Source organism: Phalangium opilio, unplaced genomic scaffold (assembly GCF_054372755.1).
Source record: "Phalangium opilio isolate 3A_F unplaced genomic scaffold, DU_Popi_V2 ptg000040l_1, whole genome shotgun sequence".
Taxonomy (NCBI): Eukaryota; Metazoa; Arthropoda; class Arachnida; order Opiliones; family Phalangiidae; genus Phalangium; species Phalangium opilio.
In genome coordinates this window covers 350,310-373,011 of record NW_028324164.1, presented here as the reverse complement: position 1 = coordinate 373,011, position 22,702 = coordinate 350,310, and the positions used below count along the sequence as shown (strand labels likewise).

The 22,702-nt window shown below is 37.6% G+C and overlaps 1 protein-coding gene across 1 annotated transcript; it reads left to right on the top strand.

Moving 5' to 3' along the window:
- The first annotated feature begins 20,231 nt into the window (after positions 1-20,231).
- Positions 20,232-21,186, top strand: LOC149679842 (uncharacterized). The gene is made up of 2 exons (XM_089834715.1): positions 20,232-20,257; positions 20,376-21,186. Exons 1-2 carry the CDS (start codon positions 20,232-20,234, stop codon positions 21,169-21,171), a joined length of 822 nt encoding a protein of 273 aa, XP_089690841.1. The 3' UTR covers positions 21,172-21,186.
- The last annotated feature ends 1,516 nt before the right edge of the window (positions 21,187-22,702 follow it).

Genomic DNA, 22,702 nt, shown 5'->3' with positions numbered 1-22,702 from the left:
AATTAGTTTCTAGAGTATCAGTTTTGTTCACTTATTATAAATATGAGCGTTTTGAATCGCTTCGAAGCAGTTTCTCATGTATGTGTGATCATGGCTTTAGTCAATAAACTACCATAATTTCTGATACAATCAGGGAGAAGAGACTTGCGAGGGAGTGTTAAAGTGAATAGGCGCGTTCGTTCGCTACGTGGCTAAAATCGTCTCTCTCTGGCGCTGACTCGGGGCCTCATCGCGGTGTCCGTGCGCATGCGTCAAATTTAAAAACCGGCTTTGAACTAGCAGGGGAAGGTCGTGTTTAAATTTCTGCCATGGTTAACTATAAGAAGTGTTGTTTTTTAATTGTTCAAGTAACCTTAAGTATTTAACAATACCCGGCATGGTAAATATCGTTTTCAAACCATTTCCCAAACCAAAAACAAAGCTTGAAATTTATTGAAAGTGAATAGAAGCTAGTGGAAATCGGTCTTCCACAAGCTAATATCCATCTTTTACATTTTTCTATCTGGGTTTTTGCCTTTGGAAACGCGTGGAAGGATATTCCTTTCATATCTTTTTAAGCGAATACCTTGAATCATTCCTACAACCGTTACAAAAATAATTTGGCATTTTTATTAAGCCTCGGTTTCCTCCCAACAGACGTTGATTGTTGGTTGAACAGAGTGAGTGGGGCAGCATTCGATGGAAGCGGAAGCTGGCGGCAGGGAGAATTTTTAAATTCTCTCTGCTGGCGTTAGTAAACGACGTCACTCGCGCCTGCGCGTTAGCTAAAGTTGCGGAATGGAGATAAAAATTCTTACCCCCACTTTCTTTTCCATTTGCCACTGTATGACGGTTTTTTTAGCATTAGATCAACACTCCCTCTAACGTTCCTTACTCCCTGATACAATACTGTTAAATTGAAAAAAACGTAACACCTGATAAAGTTTAAAAATTTGCATTACTAATGATTTAATTGAAAATATTTCAATAACAGTAAATAAAATAGGCTTGACTTATATTTAGATACAGATTAAAATAAAATGTATTTATCCAAAATTTAATAATAAACCCTTCTCGTTGAAAGTAGTACCGGATAAGATACTCAAGGCATTAAAGTAGCGCTTTCAATTGTATTTTTCCTAACAATACCGGTTCCAAACTGAATGAAAGCATATTTACACCTTTCAAAAGCTAAGAAGACGACTAAAAAAATCTAAATCCATTTTAAAAAATTGAAGGCAAAGAAGTTATCATGGAAAGAAGCGAGTGAGGCGAGGCTGGAGCGTTGAAATAAAAAGCTGCGAAAATTTCCAAAGTGTTTCCTTAATTTCATCTCGCAAAGTGGACTGAAAAGTTTTTTGGGTGGAATGAGGTGGTTGCTGTGTAAGAAAGAAGCTCTGTGTATGTCCGTGTTGGCCCCGAGAATGGGGTGATAGCTTTAGTTAAGCGAGGTACACAAAAAACACCTTAACAGAGGCCGATTAACTGAGGTAAACACTTTAAAGAATATCTTGGTATCGTTAGTAGAACTTCACTTAGTACTCGGTTTAAAAAAGTCTTATATAATTGTTTACTTTTAAGCCTTTTGTGTACGAAGAATGTCACAAAAGCTGCAGTGTCTTTTAAGACAATTATTCAAATCGTAGATTGTTTTCTCATTTTAACTTATTTGGAAGGGACTTTCTAATTTAGCAAGATTATTTCTAACTTAGTCAAAGGTTTAAATTCATACATAATGAAGTATTTAGTAACCATGGTTGGACAAGTTTTTAAAATTTAATGACGGTGGTTTAATATAGGTTAGGAAATTTATTAAATCAATTCACAACGGAAAAATTCGACTTAGTTGATCATTTCTGTGAATTTGTATAAGATTTCCAAAACTATATCTGACTTCAAAATGCAACTTTTGGTGAGAAATAATGCTACCCGTAAAAGCACCCTACTATAACCATACTATTTAACAACTTTTCAGTGTAAAATTAAGTAAAATTCCTCGAAAATGTCCTCAGTTCTAATAAAGTTACTCCCATTTCATCCGATCTAAATTTGAGAATGTTTCCTTCGTCTGAAAGACTTCTGTATCTTAGTGTATCTTCATCAATTCCTAGTTTAAGCTCTGTTCAGTCACAGTCCTCGAAAAGCGATGCGGATTTCGAGGGGGTTGACGGACTTTTTTTTTCGTTCTTTTGTTTTAAAGGCTTTTGGAGGCATTCGGGCGAGCTTAAAGTTTTTAAAGCCTTCTTTTCTAAAAGGGGAAGGGGGGTGAGATAGTGAAAAATGTGTCATCGGGGATTGGGCCGATCTAGAAGAGGAAGAAGACGTCTTCAAAGACTTGGGCATAAAATATCCCCCCCCCTCTTTTCCATCCTCTTCAAAAAGATTTTCTTTCTTTTTTTCTTTCGGCCTTTTCTTTTGAAAAAAGTGGAAAAACACTTTTAAGAAGAATGGATGTTAAAAGTGACGGTTCTCCATGCTTTTCCTTACTCTTCTTGTATTGCAAAAAATCGTAATCATTTTCTAGGCAAAGACGACTTTCGACCCAGTTTTCCTAGGTTTCTAAACCAACAGATCTAACAAATTTGGTTTGGCAACTTCAGGACAATATTATCGTATATAGAGAGCTTTATGATTCGAATACTCAAAATTTTATATCAAGTACTATAACCCATGATTTTGATTTGATTTAATTTTATCTATGAGTGTACGACACTATCAACTATTGCCACGTAATAATTGCCAAACTTTGCAAAGACAAATTTTAGAGATAAGATCAAAAGCCCCACTAATTATTATTTTGTTTTGTTAACGTTATCAGTTTTTTGCGTAATTGATAAGTATCGATACCAGAATGTATTTTGCGTGGAATAATTCGTGCTTAATTCGGAATTAGAAAACTATAGAAAAACCAAGATTGGTAAGTAATTGATCATTTAGAGTGACTGGTTACTTTGTTGGTGTCAGGAATACGTAGATTAATTTAACTTGGAATTTTAATATATCTTTTTCTGACCCTTTTCTGCTTGAACTAAAGGGGAGGAGTTATAGACGCCATGCCTAATTTATTTGAACTTTGAAGCCAAGTGACATTGACGTAGCCATCGACCTATCCGTGCCGAAGCTAAGTATAAACAAGTTCTCTTCGCGTCGTCTGAACGAGTAAACCTAGGGACGTCGAAGGTTGTTCTATAAATGTGAATAACCAATGAAGCACGAGGAAGGAGGAGCAGGTGATTTAACAAATTTTTAAGCCCTCCCCTTTGCTCCAATACATATTAGTATGGGGTCTACGGCCTCTTAAAGTATCCAAGTAAAAGAAACATAATAGAACAAAAATAAAACATAGAATTATTTATAAGTAAAATTTAGACAATAGCTGGAACATGCAAGCTATGAGGCTTCTATTGGGCTGCCGGTACCAACATGTTAATTACCGCGATGCTCCTAAAATATCGCTGCTAAGCTTGTGTCTCGGTTTTCATTTTCATTTTCGGTATTAGAAAGATAAAAAAGAAAACAAGTTGGGAAAACCAAAATATTACCTCTCCGAGTCAAGAGGTCTACTACTACAAACTTATTTACCTAGATATGGAATTATTTCTCTTTTTTGAAGTAAAAATTTACGAAATATTGAAGCAGTATTCCAAGCATAGCGAATAATACAGTAAAGCAGACGACATTTTACATCCAATAAGGATAAATCTTGGACACATGGAAATCAGTCAATGGAAAAAAGAACAGGGAATGAAGTCTACGCTTCAGCAGTTTACCGTATATTCTGATAGCTACATTCACAACTGGTTTGCAGTGTAAATACTATCGTCTCGTCTCACCTCAACAATATTCTTAGTTTGCCAACATGAATGTTAACGTTAAATAACACCAAAGCTAAATTGTAGCTCGACGCACTAATAGTCAAGGCGCACCATAAAGAGAATAAAAAGTCTGTAGCTACTACCCGTTTACCATTAGCCCTTTTACTATTCTAATTGCCACAACGATCTTTTCTTCTATTATAAAATCTTAACTTGATTATTTAATAGTGTATTTAACTTTGAGCTCACTCTGAACCGTTGATGTCTCTTCATTTCAGACACGAAAATCAAAGCCCAAAGTTTACTTCACCTCAGGCCTCAATTATTTACTCTTTGTTTCACTAAGCCTATTGCGGATGATACTTAATATACCCGCCGGAAACTAGGTCTTAGCTTTCTTCATAAAATCACTAAACCAAGGATTATTCTATATACAGCTGTAGTATAGCTTAAGTAATATATAAACAGCCATTTCAAATAACAATATTAAAAAAAATCTTTGGAATATCAAAATGAAACAGAGCTTTAAAGCTACAATAGTACTAAATGCATCATAATTACGAAAAATACTTCCACATATTCACTTTATATTATGGAAAAAGGGAATATTAAGGTTCTGTATGATTTTTTAACACATCAACACAAGGCTAACTGCTAACGCGACGCACTAGTGTAACAATGGACGGACACACACAGACAAAAACATAGACTGCTTTTTAACTCTTTCCGTATTAATTTTGAGTTGAGAAACAAGATTATCTTTAATATTTAAATAAATATAATTATTTTTAATTATTTTAATCTTCAATAATTAACATTAATAATAGTTAAATCGTTTAAAATAAAGTTATACCTATTATCATCTCAAACTTTGCTAATATTGACGTTTAAAGTGAAGGATACCCCTCTTGCCCGCTTTCTTCAAATTTTGGGGTATATATAAGGTCAGAGTTGATAAAAATCGGAAACATTTGAAAAACTGAGCCCAATTACGGACACAACTCATTTTCAAAATCATTTACCATAGGAATATGCATTAGAAACGAGTTTTAGCTCGTCAATTTTTTTCCCAGCTTGGTATGTATTTCGACTTCTTGCTGGTACGCGCTTTAACATAGAGGGCGGCCAAAGTTGGCGGGCCTTAATGGCAAGCTTTAGTGAGAATCCAAGTGGGCCGTGGCTGGATTCTTGAACCACAGCCCACTCGATCACGCCACTGCGCTAGCGCTTTAGAAGCCCGTTCAAAGAATTCTCGCTATTCCACTCAAATTCCTTAGTCAACTCTACAACATTGATGTTTTACGTTTAACACTGAAATTAGGAATTGCAAACCGGTGAAAATAAAAAACCCAAAAAATTACATTTTGTTTTACCTTTGCGTACTTTTTATTGATTTTCTAGCAAACTATGTGCAGGAAGGGTATCTTCCCATTGCGCAGAATTCCATTAGACCGAATCCCGCCCAGTGGCGTAACGACGTTTGTTGGGCCCGCCCGCAGCCCGACAATTTGGGCCCCTTCTTGAGTGTCGAGCTTTCAAAAAGTATGAAAGCTTCACGAACGCTACTCCTTTTCAATTTCATAATTTAAAGCAATGCGCCTTGTTGCCGCTTTTGACTAAGATTTCTTGCACATACATGGCTCACTCCCCTAAACTGCAATGCAGGGCCTCAACTATTATGGAGAACTTTTAATGCAAAAAAGTAGGATTCTCTTCGCCAAATTATAGGATTATACAGGACTCATAAATGATTAGATTTAGAGTGTGGATTATTTTATTGTATTTTTTTTTGAAAACATAAGAATCTTTAAATGAGTGTTACATCGCACCTAGAACTAAACAAATGCTGAAGGGCTCACAAAGACGTACATTTAGATTTACTTGAAAAAGTGACTACTAATTGAATGAAACGGTAAGCCAAAGAGACCTAAGTGAGTGAAAATTACCAAATCAAGCTATTTAAAAGGGTTAGGTAGGAAGAAATGTTTTCAGAGATGACAGATTTTCAAAACTCCTTTTTATAATTAAAAATATTTTAAAATTCTTTGCTATAATTCAGTTCAATCTTTGGGCTTAGATATTTAAATGGAAGGTCTGAGGCGAAATTCAATTGTGTTATTTGGAGTGCAGCTCTGAATGCAAAGTAATTGTTATCATTTCATATAATGACCTTAAAATATCGTATAAATTCAATTATGTGAGAATTTAAGAGAAAACAAGTTGGGAAAACCAAAATATTACCTCTCCGAGTCAAGACGACTACTTACAAACTTATTTACCCAGATATGGAAATGTTTCTTAAGTTAAAATTTATGAAATATTAAAGCAGTATACAAAGCATAGCAAATTTACTGTAAATCAGACGACATTTTACATCCAATAATGATATACTTGTACACATTAAAATCATCCGATGGGGGAAAAACGGGTCATCGGCGTTTTATAAATGACGCTAGCGCAATAAAGCGTGCAAGGTACCAAGGCTTAACAAAAATTGTAGGATAACATATTTATAGAGATAGATAACAACTTTTATAATTAAAATTAGAAACTAACATATCTCTTAAAATTCTCGCGTGATCAACTGGTTTCACGCCAATTAAATAGCTATAGTCCCATAGAGCTATTTGTATTAATTCCTCCATGGTTTTTTCGCCAAGCTGAGAACTACGCGTTTTACGTCACGTTATCAAAAAAGCAGACTATTTTCTTTGAAGACCGCGCTAGCTCAGCGCTAAGAACCGTGACGTCAAAATTCAAAAACAAAATCCCTGGGCCGCGTTCAGCAACGCGAGGCTCTGCTGAACGCGACCCAGATTTCCACCATGATTATAAATCTAAGCCTAATTATTTAAAAGTGTATTTAACTTTCGGCTCACTCTGAACCGTTAATGTCTCTGCATACAGAAACGAAAACCAAACCCAAACTTTTACGTTTTGGTTCACTAGGCCTATTGACAGATAAGAGTTCATTTGACCAACATAGCAGCATTGTACTTGTATTCACTATGATTTTAGAAAGGATTATGCTATAAACAGATGTAGTATAGCTTAAGTAATATATAAACATCCATTTTAAATAATAATATTAAAAAAAATCTTTGGAATATCATAATGAAATAGAGCTTTAAAGCTACAAAAGTACTAAATGCATCATAATTACGAAAAATATTTCCACATATTCAGTTTATATTAAGGATAAAGGGAATATTATGGTTGTGTTGGATTTCTTTACACATCAAAAGAAAACGAACTTCTAACGCAGCGCACTACTGTAACAACGGACGGACACATACAGACAAAAACATAGACTGCTTTTAACTCTTTCCGTATTAATTTTGAATTGAGAAACAAGATTATCTTAAATATTAAAATAAATATAATTAATATTTAATATTTTCTTCGTTAGTTATTCGCCTTATTGAACGTTACATCGTTTTAAAAAAGAACAATTAAACATTCTTGAGAGACTTGACTAATATTGGCGTTTGAAATGAAGCATACGCCGGTTGCTTCGCCTTACTAAAATAGGTAGTATATAAGGGTTTCGAATCGCAGCCATGGATAAGAACAGCGCAATTGCGTGAACCTTTGGTGGAAGCCCCACCTTAGGGAGGCCGGACGTTTCTCGTAACCCTGGCCGATCGCCGCGTATGTCTTAACCTTAACGATGATGATGGAGTAGAAGCCAGGTGTGCAGACTGGGGTCCATGTGGGATGGACAAAAACAATGACCAGAAGATGGTGGTGTGTAGAAACCAGTGTGTACAGACTGGTGTCCATGTGGGATGGACAAAAACAAAGACCAGAAGATGGTGGTGTTAGAAGCCAGGTGTACAGACTGGTGTCCATGTGGGATGGACAAAGAGCAGATGACGGTGGTGATTAGAAGCCAGTGTGGACAGACTGGTGTCCATGTGGGATGGACAAAGACCACAAGAGGGTGGGGATTAGAAGCCAGTGTGTACAGACTGGTGTCCATGTGGGATGGACAAAGAGCAGCAGATGATTGTGATTAGAAGCCAGTGTGTACAGACTGGTGTCCATGTGGGATGGACAAAGACCAGAGGCTGGTGATGTTAGACAGGCAATGGAGTAATAGCCTGTAAGTGTAATACAATTTTCGAAATTTCCGGAAATTGAGAACACGTTTGCTCCGATTTGCAAACTGCGAACGCGGTCACGTGGGTGTAACAACAGACAGACACACACACACACACACACACACACAGACACGTCGAAATTAGAACCTCTCCGTGACATACGTCACTCGGAGAGGTAATTATCGGAACACGAGTTACAGAGTTTTCCGTCCAAGGTCAGTATATGGGAAGGGTATGTTCCGTAAAGACAGATTAAAGAGAATTACATAAGGATGATTTTTTATTTTTCGTTTTTATACAGGAAAAACCTTTTCTAACGGAGCCCCGCCAATCCTCTATTTCCGTGTCTAGGAGAAGTTATAATAAATAGCATTTTTAGGAAAAGGAATACGCGTTTCTTAGAGGTTATCAATCGTACGGAAAGATTTGTTTTCATATTTATTTTATTCTTTCCGACTTCTAGAGTTTCAATTTTCCTAAGAGCTAGTCCAAACTATTACAAATGCAAAGCATATTTGTTCAATTTCGAAAATTTAGGGTGTCTACTTTGAATAGTACAGCGACGATTAAGCGATGAAAAAAAAGTTGAATATATATTATTTTTTGTCCGTACCCTATTTTAGATTTAACGATAGCAATTTCTAAACCAAACTTATCTGAAATGGAAATGCATGATAAATAGTACGCCGACTTATATCTACAAACAATTTTTTCTTGTCAAAGGAGAAATCAATAATGCTTTCTTGTTTACTTTAAAAAAGGTTATGTTTTAGTTTAAATCGATTATATTGGCTTCAAGAAGCTGTGAAATCCATCAAACTTTGAAATGCCGAGACATTTTCATTAGATTATGATAATGTAATATTAATAGCTACATGTAATAGTATAACTTTATAAATACCACTTTATGACGATACACCTCATAGAAATTTGGATTCAATATAAATACATGTTGTTTCTGACAAGTCCGTAGATGTAATTTTAGAAGCAGGAATGGAGATCAGAGTAATTTGGGCACGAGTCAAAGTCCCAAACCCACTTCTCCGTGACCGGGGGGCGGGGCATGAAAGAAGAGGCGGGTAATAGTGACAGAGGTAAAAAGGAATTACGTATTTTTCGCCGTCTTCGTCAGCAGCGAAATCAAAACTTAGTTTAAGTGAGCCAATAAGATAATTTAAAATTTTCTATACTGCGTTATGAGTCGGACTGAAGTAAAAATTAACAGTTCTCCATTCCAGCTTCTAAAATCACATGGATTCCTGGGATTGTCTACCATTGGGTCGAATCCCATTGGATTTAATGTCTTGTTCGACCGAATACCGCAATTTGGGCGGTTTTCCAATCATGAATTTTCCATTCATTCCTATTTTTCAATTGATTTTCTAATTAAACTTCTTGATATGCAGCAAATAATATTTATGTTCACCAATAACATTCTTCAATAAATTTTAGTAGTTAATTCTCATTGTTGGAAATTGTCTAACCTAACCTAACCTAACCTAACTTAACCTAACCTAACCTAACCTAACCTAACCTAATCTAACCCAACCTAACCTACCCTAGCCTAACCTAACCGGACAATAAAATTGATATTCTTATTAAACTTCTTGATATTGCAGAAAATAATATGTATGTTCACCAATAACATTCTTCAATAAATTTCAGTAAATAACTTTCATTTTTGAAATTGTCTAACCCTAACCTAACCCTACCTAACGTAACCTAACCTTACCTAACGTAAGAGATCTCCCTCCCAAGTACTGACGGCGCTCGATGCTGCTTAACTTCTTCGATCATCCAAATCACTTAATCCATTGCGCTACTGGAGCTCGGCAACTCAAGGAAAACGCTATGATTTTATGTGTAAACCCATTCCATTCAGTCGAAAGCTCTTTCATATAAATATTCCCATTCAGCAGAAAATTGCTCCTTGGGCTATAAATTGTTTTAAATTTGGCTACAATTATAGAAATCTGAATTCGGTCCAACGGGATTCTATCCAATAGGAGTATACCATTCCGGGTGTATGCCACGAATTTCGAAGTGATAAAGTGCCCGATGAAACCGAAATTATCCAACTAACTTCGCGAATCTTTTACGTGACACACGTGAACATTCTAATTATGCTAGCTGACGTGTGAATGGTCCTTAAAATCTAACCTACATTACTTTCCACTAAACAATCGTACAAGAATAGTAGTCTTATTGGATTGGAAAACCTGCTGACCATAATGTCGTTTTCACGATAAAACAATAATAGAAATTCTTCTTCTTCCTCTTCTAGAACGGCCCAATCCCCGATGACACATTTTTCACTATCTCACCCCCCTTCCCCTTTTGGAAAAGAAGGCTTTAAAAACTTTAAGCTCGCCCGAATGCCTCCAAAAGCGTTTAAAACAAAAGAACGAAAAAAAAGTCCGTCAACCCCCTCGAAATCCGCATCGCTTTTCGAAGACTGTGACTGAACAGAGCTTAAACTAGGAATTGATGAAGATACACTAAGATACAGAAGTCTTTCAGACGAAGGAAACATTCTCAAATTTAGATCGGATTAAATGGGAGTAACTTTATTAGAACTGAGGACATTTTCGAGGAATTTTACGTAATTTTACCATGAAAAGTTGTTAAATAATATGGTTATAGTAGGGTGCTTTTACGGGTAGCATTATCTCTCACCAAAAGTTGCATTTTGGATATAATTTTGGAAATCTTATACAAATTCACAGAAATGATCAACTAAGTCGAATTGTTGCGTTGTGAATTGATTTAATAAATTTCCTATCCTATATTAAACCACCTTCATTAAATTTTAAAAACTTGTCCAACCATGGTTACTAAATACTTCATTATGTATGAATTTAAACCTTTGACTAAGTTAGAAATAATCTTGCTAAATTAGAAAGTCCCTTCCAAATAAGTTAAAATGAGAAAACAATCTACGATTTGAATAATTGTCTTAAAAGACACTGCAGCTTTTGTGACATTCTTCGTACACAAAAGGCTTAAAAGTAAACAATTATATAAGACTTTTTTAAACCGTGTACTAAGTGAAGTTCTACTAACGATACCAAGATATTCTTTAAAGTGTTTACCTCAGTTAATCGGCCTCTGTTAAGGTGTTTTTTGTGTACCTCGCTTAACTAAAGCTATCACCCCATTCTCGGGGCCAACACAGACATACACAGAGCTTCTTTCTTACACAGCAACCACCTCATTTCACCCAAAAAACTTTTCAGTCCACTTTGCGAGATGAAATTCAAGAAACACTTTGGAAATTTTCGCAGCTTTTTATTTCAACGCTCCAGCCTCGCCTCACTCGCTTCTTTCCATGATAACTTCTTTGCCTTCAATTTTTTAAAATGGATTTAGATTTTTTTAGTCGTCTTCTTAGCTTTTGAAAGGTGTAAATATGCTTTCATTCAGTTTGGCACCGGTATTGTTAGGAAAAATACAATTGAAAGCGCTACTTTAATGCCTTGAGTATCTTATCCGGTACTACTTTCAATGAGAAGGGTTTATTATTAAATTTTGGATAAATACATTTTATTTTAATCTGTATCTAAATATAAGTCAAAGTGCTGACTGACTGACTGACTGACTGACTACCTGATAATCAACACCCAGTACAAACCACTATACCTAAAATTTTGCAGGGACGTTACTCTTGAGTAGTAGTTACGCAAAAAGAGAGATTTTTTCAATCCGCAGTCATCTTGAAAAATTGCGGCTGGAAATGTAACAAAACATTCTTCAAGGATTAATTGTCGTACATTTCAACAGATTTCTTTAATAGTTATTAAATTGGCTACCTTTATCCAATAGACGAACCTTCTGGCATTTGGGGTTCGATTTTCCATCATCTTTCAAAAAATAACAAGTTGGGAAACCAAAATAAACTTCTCCGATTCGAGAGATCGCCGAGTACATCTCAACCCTAACGATGATAATGGAGTAGAAGCCAATATTACTTTCTGTGAAATGCGAACACGTTTGCTCCGATTTGCCAAGTGCGAACGCGGTGACAGACACACACGCAGACACGTTCAATGTTATACCTCTCCGTCACATCATCGTCACGCCGAAAAGTAATGAAAAAACCATCGAGCTGAAGGTCAACGCCGGGTGCCTTGCTACTAGTGCAATATAGAAAAGAAAACTTTGTTCTTCTTTCGAAATCAGTTTTTTTTTTAAATTTTGTTATTTAAATTGTCTGGCGACCTCTTAATCAAAACGACACCGTTATGGCGTTCCGTTTCGCTTTAGACACTGCGTTGCACGCCGCACCATCTATGTAGCAAGTGATAGTCGCCAGCTGCAGATATTTCTACCATAAATTATCTTAGTTACGCTGAGCTGTGTGCCTATTACCTCTCCGTGTGACGTAGTCCAGGAGAGGTTCTGTAACGGCCGTGTCTGTGTGTGTGTCTGTGTGTCTGTCTGTGTGTCTGTCTGTCCGTTGTTACACCCACGTGACCGCGTTCGCAGTTTGCGTATCGGAGCAAACGTGTTCGCCATTTCCGAACTGCTTTCACAGTCACGGAAATGGCTCCTCTACTTGAGTACTCACACCACCATCTTCTGGTCTTTGTCCATCCCACACGAACACCAGTCTGTACTTACTGGCTTCTAATCACCCCACCATCTTCTGGTCTTCGTCCATTCCACTTGGACACCAGTCTGTACATACTGGCTTCTAATCACCACCATCTTCTGCTGGTCTTTGTCCATCCCACTTGGACACCAGTCTGTACATACTGGCTCCTAAACACCACCATCCACTGGTCTTCCGTCTACTCCACATAGACACCAATCTGTATCATTGGCTTCTAACACCACCATCCACTGGTCTTCCGTCTATTCCACATAGACACCAATCTGTATCATTGGCTTCTACTCCATTATCATCGTTTGGTTTTAGGATATACGCGGCGATCAGCTAGGGTTACGAGAAACGTCTAGCCTCCCTAAGGTGGGATCGCCACCAAAGGTTTTCGCAATTGCGCTTTTTCCTTTCTATTATAATGGAAAAGAATCGTATATATACCCCAAAATCTCAAGAAAGCGGGCAAGAGGGGTACCCTTCACTTTAAACGTCAATATTAGCAAAGTTTGAGATGATAATAGGTATAACTTTATTTTAAACGATTTAACTATTATTAATGTTAATTATTGAAGATTAAAATAATTAAAAATAATTATATTTATTTATTTATTTAATTATTAAAGATAAACCTCTCGTGCAAAGAGAGAGATTATCATTGCCTCCTATATCTACCAAGGCCCGTGCATGCGATATATTTCCTTCATTGCCTCCTATATCTTTCAATGCCCGTGCATTGTATATATTTCATTCATTGCCTCCTATATCTATCAAGGCGCGTGCATTGTGATATATTTCATTCATTGCCTCCTTTATCTATCAAGGCCCGTGCATTGCGATATATTTTTCAAAACAACAACAAAAATGGGAAGCTCCTCTCAGAAACATAATAATTTCTTTTCTCTGTATATGAAATGAAAATATGGATAATATTGCGCTCCTTCTTTAATGGTATCAATCCTTGCCTGTCTATTAATATTTTACGTAGGAGTAATACGTTTTTAGCGAAGTCTAGAGAGGATAAACATAAGCGAAATTGTTTCGAAAAAAATACTGCTTCCACTAATGGGTTTATACTCCTTGTTACTGTTGTATAGAGTAATCGTGATAAAAGCTTAAAAAATGCGAGAGGACAGACCTTTTTTATCCTCTTGTTTTATTCTTAATAAGAATATAAAACATTTATTTTTTGATGCTAAGATTGCTTTAAAAAATCCAAACGGTTAGGCATTGGTAAAAAAGACAAATGATATTTTTCAAATCTAATGAGATAACGCCCACCTAGTTGAAAATTGGCCTTTTTTATCCGCGGGAGCCATTCTTAATGAGAATTTCGATGCTAGTAGGTTGTCAATTAAACTACCGGTATATTATTGTTGTTGGAAATTGGATATTAAGTCAAATTAAGTGGTTGTAAAGAGCCAGCAGGTTTTTGCCACTTCTTTTTGTGAGTATTTGATTTTTGTATGTAAAATGGAGGAAGATAATGTTGAGAGTAAGGATGAAATGCGGAAGCGCAAAGCGCGGGAAAGGATGAGGGCAAAAAGGTCGACGTTTTCATTGGATACTTAAGTTTATATAATCTTCTCGACACGGAGAGGTAATATTTTGGTTTTCCCAACTTGTTTTATTTACTGTTATTGAAATATTTTCAATTAAATCATTAGTAATGCAAATTTTTACCTCTCCGAGTGACGATGACGTCACGGAGAGGTATTACACTGGACGTGTCTGTCTGTCTGTCACACCCCACGTGACCGCGTTCGCAGTTTGCATATCGGAGCAAACGTGTTCGCAATTTCCGGACCGCGTTCGCAGTACACAGAAATTCCGAAAACTTTACTTCATTGCTTCATCTATCTTATTTAACGCCAATCATTAACTAGTCGTTACACCTTCATTTGCTGACTAACCGCCAATTCTTTCACTCAACACCCTCAGTATTTATTGGCTTCTAACAACAACAACATGCACTAGTCTTTCGTCTACACCACATACACACCAATCTGTTCTTATTGGCTTCTAACACCACCATCTACTTGTCTTTCGTCTATACCACATAGACACCAATCTGCAACATTGGCTTCAAACACCACCATCTACTGGTATTTCGTCTATACCACATACACACCAATCTGTTACATTGGCTTCTACTCCATCATCGTCGTTAGGCTTAAGATGTACGCGGCGAGCGGCTAGGGTTACGAGAAACGTCTAGCCTCCCAATGGCAGGCCTTCCACCATCGGTTCACGCGAATGCGTTTTTATCTATTATTATAATGGAAACGAATGGTACATATACCCCAAAATTTTAAAAAAGCGGGCAAGAGGGGTACCCTTCACTTTAAATGTCAATATTAGCAAAGTTTCGAAAGATAATAGGAACAACTTCATTTTAAACGATTTAACTATTTTTAAAGTTATTTACTGGCGATTAAAATAATTAATATCATTTATATTTAATTAATTATTTAAGATAAACTTATTTCTATGTAATGACACAAGTGAGAGTTTATATAGAACGAGTAATGAAGATTGCATCTGAATAGAAACACTACACGTATATCAAAGTTAATATAAAGCGAGTAGGATGAAAAGATCTCTTACAAAACGATAACATTTTCTTTTTGCAGAATATTAAATGGAAATTGTTTTCGGCATTACGATTCTTTTAGTAGTTTTGTAGCTATAAAGCTCTGTTTCATCTCAATATTCCAAGAACATCTTTTGAAATTAACATTTCAAATTTGGTGTTTACTTTTTAATTCAGCTTTACTACATATATATATATATATAGCGTAAACGTAACTTTTAGCTTCGTTGAATAATATGGATGTTAATACTTCATCTTTCCATAAGTGTTGAAACGATTGGGTCTATGAGTTAAGATACCCTAGATTGTAACCAGAATTGACCTGGTTTCGTGTCCTCATGTAGGAGGTCTTAACGGCTCAGAGTGAGCCGAAAGTTAAATACATGTATTTAAGTGATAGATATTAGGTCCTCATTAGAAATATTGAGGATACGCAGGAAATTATGAAACGCTTTAACCTTTACAAATGACCTAGCCAATTTGAACTATGTATTTCCGGTTTTACTCATTGGCTGGTGGACCTGTGATTCGAAAGTAAATTCGTCTCGACTCGGAGAGGTTTATTTTGGTTTCCTAACTTGTTAAACTTTATCAGGTATTACGTTTTTTTCAATTTAACAGTATTGTATCAGGGAGTAGGGAACGTTAGAGGGAGTGTTGATCTAATGCTAAAAAAACCGTCATACAGTGGCAAATGGGAAAGAAAGTGGGGGTAGGAATTTTTATCTCCGTTCCACAACTTTAGCTAACGCGCAGGCGCGAGTGACGTCGTTTACTAACGCCAGCAGAGAGAATTTAAAAATTCTCCCTGCCGCCAGCTTCCGCTTCCATCGAATGCTGCCCCACTCACTCTGTTCAACCAACAATCAACGTCTGTTGGGAGGAAACCGAGGCTTAATAAAAATGCCAAATTATTTTTGTAACGGTTGTAGGAATGATTCAAGGTATTCGCTTAAAAAGATATGAAAGGAGTATCCTTCCACGCGTTTCCAAAGGCAAAAACCCAGATAGAAAAATGTAAAAGATGGATATTAGCTTGTGGAAAACCGATTTCCACTAGCTTCTATTCACTTTCAATAAATTTCAAGCTTTGTTTTTGGTTTGGGAAATGGTTTGAAAACGATATTTACCATGCCGGGTATTGTTAAATACTTAAGGTTACTTGAACAATTAAAAAACAACACTTCTTATAGTTAACCATGGCAGAAATTTAAACACGACCTTCCCCTGCTAGTTCAAAGCCGGTTTTTAAATTTGACGCATGCGCACGGACACCGCGATGAGGCCCCGAGTCAGCGCCAGAGAGAGACGATTTTAGCCACGTAGCGAACGAACGCGCCTATTCACTTTAACACTCCCTCGCAAGTCTCTTCTCCCTTATTGTATCAGAAATTATGGTAGTTTATTGACTAAAGCCATGTTCACACATACATGGGAAACTGGTTCGAAGCGATTCAAAACGCTCATATTTATAATAAGTGAACAAAACTGATACTCTAGAAACTAATTACAAACGCGGTTTCTTGAAACAACTTCGCAAAACAACGTAAAAAGGGTTTGGAGGTCAGTTTTTACTTCTCAGGGATATTTCACCTGGGATGAGACTATATTTCAGAGTTATTTTAGCTGGGATGAGATAAGTCTTATGGATATTTTCGCTGGTCTTAGCAGGCAACACTAAATTGAGACCTAGCAAAGCTTCGTTAAGTGTGAACCGAGGCTGTTGAAATCGGTAATGAAAAGGGTTTTATAACTAGTTGGGCAAACCAGTTCTGAACCGATTCAAAGCGAAACTGAAGGTTAAAACAACCTAAATTGAGTCCTCGAATCTCATCACAACTGGACTAGTGTAACAAAACCATTTAAAGAAATTTCTTTCTAAAACACGTGGGACCAATATGCAGTCTTTTTAGTGTTCATATAAATGACGTTGGTGCCACTGATTTCGGCGCCAAAACCCAAATTCTGCCTAAAAAGACGGAAAAGGCTGAAAATCCCTTCGTGGAAGAGGGGTATTAATAATTCACCAAAAACTTTGTATCTTCATCTTCTACAAATTGTCAAGAGACTTCATCGTAAATTACGTATGAAAAACTCAACCCTTACATTCCCGTTCGTAGATCAATTTAGGAAACTTTTGTAAGATCTGAGGCAAGAAGTAGCTATTTCGGCATTAAAATGTATATATACCAAAGCCTGATGTGTTTTTTTAGTACAGTCGCCGCAATTAAAAACTTTCTCTCTCGCGACGTCTTGTTTCAATCATAAGCCGCAAATTATTGATCTGATACAATGGGTATAAAAAACGTATCTTATATTGTTGTTTCAATAAATTTTTTACTAAGCGTTTTTTTTTTCACTCTCCACTTTCCATTTCCAACTGCTAAATAGGGGGTTTTGAATGATTGGGATGATTTTAAAGAGAAGGTGAACAGTTGAGCATAGCTCGTCCGAATTACCGAATGACATTCCAGTAAAGGGAGAGTGATGTTAATTGCAATTTTCTGAATACACGTCCCCCACGGAATCAATGCCTTGAGCCATATTTTTATGGATAGAGATCCCCTTTAATGTTGCACAAATATATAATCAACAATTGTGGAATGAAACTTCAAATTTTCCTCCGGTGAAGATATGGCCACGGGTGCGACATTCTGTTCCACTATGGTTCGCAAATGCCAGGGGGTGGAGAATGATTTCTATCTAGATTAGTGGGCGATTCTTGATGTCAGTTTCAACATAAGTCTGCACGAACGTTTGGTTGAAAACGGCGCATTTCGGAGAGAACCATCTAGAAATTCAATGGCCAACCAATTCCCTCAATATGTCACCCATTGAAAACCGCTTGGTGGAGGAAATACAGGTTCACTGAAAAGGAGAATACCCACATTCAAAGCATAGCATGGGTCACAAAGTGGTGCCTACATTTGAGGAAGTGGTTGTGTTCATTGTATTCAACTAATTGGGATTCGCCATAACGAAGATGACGAACCTTTCTCAAGAAACACTTTATTTACAATGCGAAATTAGCATTATACTAAAGTTCCACTAGTCTTAGCAGTGTATCCGATGGCAAATTATGGTCTTTTTGAGAATCAATGGAATCTGCTGAGCTGCACGAAGTATTAAATCCTTAAAGGTTAAGTAAGGACGCAATGTAGAGTGTGTATATATTTTATTGAGAACTACCCAACCAACATAACAAGTTAAATAAAGAATAAAGACACTTTGCTAATTACTATCGAACATTTATTCTTAATTATGAACATGGTTAGGATAAATACATTTATGCGTTTTCATTTTTAATTTCATTATGCGATTAATATTTGATCATCTTACCGTTGGCATTTACAACCTGTTGCATTCTCTGCGGCATTGATGAAAACAGATTGTTTATATAATCGGGCCGCTCACCAACCTCTTCCCATGCGGCCTGGATGATGGTGAAAAGTTCGTCCTTATCATTGGGAATTATATTGTTCTGGGATACAATCCTTTTCATAATCGCCCAGACGTTTTCGATTGGAGATAAGTCGGGTGAATTTCTTGGCCAGTTCATTAGATCTATTTCCGGGTGATTCTCATTCATATACGCCATGGTTGCACGTGACTTGTTGATACTCGAATTATCTTGTTGAAATATAAATTTCGTTTGATCTCGTCGAATTTTGTTTGATTTCAAAATTTGATAAAATCCGATGAATCTCGTTGGATTTTTAGATTTTTCCATTGATTTCGCCGGACTTTACATTTTGTTATTGATTTCGTCAGAAGTTAATGACTTCTTATCCTGGGAAGTATTGGACATTAAGGCTTTATATAGTATCCATCCCTGCTAGTCAAAATTGCCTATGGCAATCGTAAAAGAGGGTCGAAAGTTTCCTCCCCACTAGGAAAACTATCTAATCTACTGAAAAAAATCCCACGCCGAGAGGCTGTGGCACTCAAACTGTGGGCGTGTTCAAAACTTCTTCAGCGCCAATCGTTGAAAAGCTGTCTGTCTAGAACTCTTTGAAAATCCATTACAATCCGTGGGCCTAGGACCCCACACTAGTTTGACCGGAATTTCTTGCAAACTCTATTAACAGCTGTTCTTGTCACCATTTCTGATTCGTTACCTCAAACCACAGGACACGCCTTAAAGTTTCGTTACTTGCCCGCTGCTGGCGCGCAAATCAGCCTGCCAGCTCAAAATGAGGGAAGCGCCGTTGGTGGCGCGATGATCGGACCTAATAAGAAGTTGGCTAACAGAGATGGTTCCGGATATGGTTAGAGTCCAATACTTCCCAGGATAAGAAGTCATCAACTTCTGATTTCGTTTTTCTCAAGTTGGATTTAGGGAATGACCGACCCCTCGCGTCTCGTTCATTGCCATTTTTAACTCAGTAGGACCAGAAGGGGATAATAGAAGAAGGATGACACTCTGTATCCTCTTAATGCTTTAGTTATGTAACGTCATTCTTCCCAGGCTCCCCCTTTTAGTTTGCTTTCCCGCTCATCAAACTACAAATGGGCATCGCACCGTAAGGTGAATTCTATAATTGTTTGGCACTAAATCCCCAGCAATCATCCCACAAACCTCGTCTTGACGTGGGACAAAATGCACAAGCGCGTCTTGCCAAATATTTAAACGCTAATAGAGTAATGATGGGGGAACTATTTATCGTGTATGTGATTCGGTTTAGTAACCTTGCTCTAAGTGTTCCGATGTTGGGAAGCGTGACGTTACAATCACCCAGCTTTGTGGTACACTTCTCTCGAAGAGAAGTATTATATTCTTCTGGTAGGACCCAAAGAACAAACCCTTCGATTTATGTCAGACTTTTCAGAAGCACCCGTTACATGTTTTGTGTAAAAGTGTGAGTTTATTTCTCATGAATAATTTTACATTTACTGTTTTTTCTCTACTCGTCTTCTCAGTAATTTCGGTAGAAAAAGTTTAAAGAAACGTTATTCAGGCTAACATTTGTGATAAGCTCAAGTGTAATTCGACAATAGAACATCAATTGCGGTAAATTTTTGACAATATTTGCGTTAAAAACGGAACCTTTATGTTGTAATATAGTCTTATTATTGTTTAAATATCGCGCCTAGCGCCACAGCCTACTTCATATTCAACAATCTTTGTTATATAGAACTATATGTGCGGAGTAGTCTCTAGTCTCCAGTACGAGCTAGACATGTAAATGTAAAAGTCACTGTCGTCGCCTTCTCAATAAAACTTAATAATTTTCCTCATTAACTTAAATATATTTTGTTGACATCAAAATATAACATGGTATCAGAAGTGTGCTCCCCGTTTCCGCATTAGTTTGCCCAGTGTTCGCGTTGTCTTTATTAGCCGCCTCCGTTTCTAGCGTCGTACTCGTTCCGAACTGGACAAGGCTTAAGTTCCCATTGTTTACCGTTGTTGCGTCATCTTTCCACAACATGGCTCAACCAATTGAGTCGGCATTGGCTCAACCATCCGTACCGGCTACCCCGGCCCCAACATTTCAAGTTAGTTCTCCGGAACCATTTTCTTTTTCTACACCGTGTGAATGGCCTCGGTGGATCCGGCGTTTCGAACGTTTTCGCACCGCGTCCGGCCTCAGTAAAAATTCGGAGGAAGAACAAATCAGTGCTCTAATTTATATGATGGGGGATCAGGCCGAAGACATATTTCTGTCATTTAACATGTCAGCGGCTGATTCCAAGGTTTACGCCACCGTTGTGGCCAGATTTGAAGGACATTTCGTTCTCGAAAAGAACGTCCCATACCTTCGTGCCCGTTTCTTCTCTCGTTCTCAAAAGGAGGGTGAACCTATTGATGATTTCATCACTTCACTGTACCAGTTGTCAGAGCATTGCGACTTCGACAAGCTTCAAAATGCTAAAGAAGAAATGATTCGCGACCGCATCGTCGTAGGAATTCGCGACAAAGCCTTGTCTGAAAGATTACAAACAGACCACAAACTGACCTTGGAAAAAGCCATCATAGCCGTTCGCCAAAGTGAAGAAGTTAAACGCCAATCAAATGAACTACAAGTAGACACGAAACCACATGCCAACGTAGATAAGCTCAGTGGCAAGCCTCGATAATCACGTCAAGCATCAAACAAATTTGCCAACCCAGTTTCCCCGCCTCAAACTCCATATCGTCCGCGGCCACACGCCCAGAATAATAAATCTGCCAATTCAAGACGTGGCTGTCAAAAATGTGGTTCTGAAAATCAACATCGAGTTGAAGAATGCCCTGCCCGTTTTGCAACGTGTCGCAAATGTAATTACAAAGTCCATTATGCTAAGGTTTGCAAGAACAGACATATTAAGGAGATATCCAGTGCCGAACCACCAGCAAATGCCATTCAGGAAGCATACATTGTTGCCCTGTCTGAAGCTAATGGTGCCAATCCCGAGAAGTGGTTAGTCCAAGTACAAGTGGATGGACAACCCATAAAGTTTCAAGTTGACACCGGTGCCGACGTTTCCATTATACCTGAGTCACTATTCAAGTCTAAACTTCAGGGACACGTACTGCAAGACACAAACAAAAGATTGCTGGGGCCTGGCAAAATACAATTACATTGTTGCGGTATGATAGAGGCAGAACTTCAACACAAAAACCGTATATTCCTCAGCCACATTTATGTTGTACATACGAGACTTAGAAAGAAGTTTACTCAGCCTGGCAGCTTGTGAAGGTCTCAAAATAATTGAAAGACTTCACCCAATACTCTCCGAGTCAAGAGTAAATCCGGAAAAAGAATTTCCCAGTCTCTTCTGTGGACTTGGTAGGATTAAGGAAGAATACACCATACAGTTGAATGATAATGCTGTTCCGGTTGCGCTCACAACCCCAAGACGTGTACCAATAGCCTTGATGGACCAAGTCAAAGAGGAATTAGACCAAATGGTTGAACAAAACGTCATAACCAAGATAGAGAAGCCAACAGAATGGTGTTCTCCCATGGTTGTTGTTGCTAAGCGTGACAAAAACGAAGTTGTACCCGAGCCCAAGAGGGACCAAGGCCATAGTAAAGCATCTCCAAAGGCAGTCAAATCCAAAGTTCGCATATGTGTCGATTTGACTCAGTTAAACAAACATGTCAAAAGAGAAAGATACCAGCTACCTGCCATCGATCATTGCCTAGGACGTCTTGCGGGAGCAAAAATATTCTCAAAATTAGATTGTAACTCCGGTTACTAGCAAATTCCGTTGAACAAAAATTCAGCTCATCTAACTACTTTTATAACCCCGTTTGGTCGATACCACTTCAATCGGTTGCCTTTCGGACTCAGTTCAGCATCTGAACATTACCAAAACCGGATCAATTCTTACATAGAAGATCTAGAAGGGTGTTTCAACAGCCAAGATGACATCTTCATATGGGGAACTACCCCTGAAGAGCATGACAAGCGCCTTAGGGCCGTGTTAACGAGATTGGTCGACAAAGGCGTCACATTAAACTTACAAAAATGCCAATTCGCTGTCACAGATTTGATATTTTTGGGTCACAGAATCACCAGTAACGGGATCTCACCAGACGACTCAAAGGTCCAAGATATACTGGACCTGGCCCGTCCAAACGATGTTCCTGAATTACGTAGGCTGCTAGGAATGACACAATAC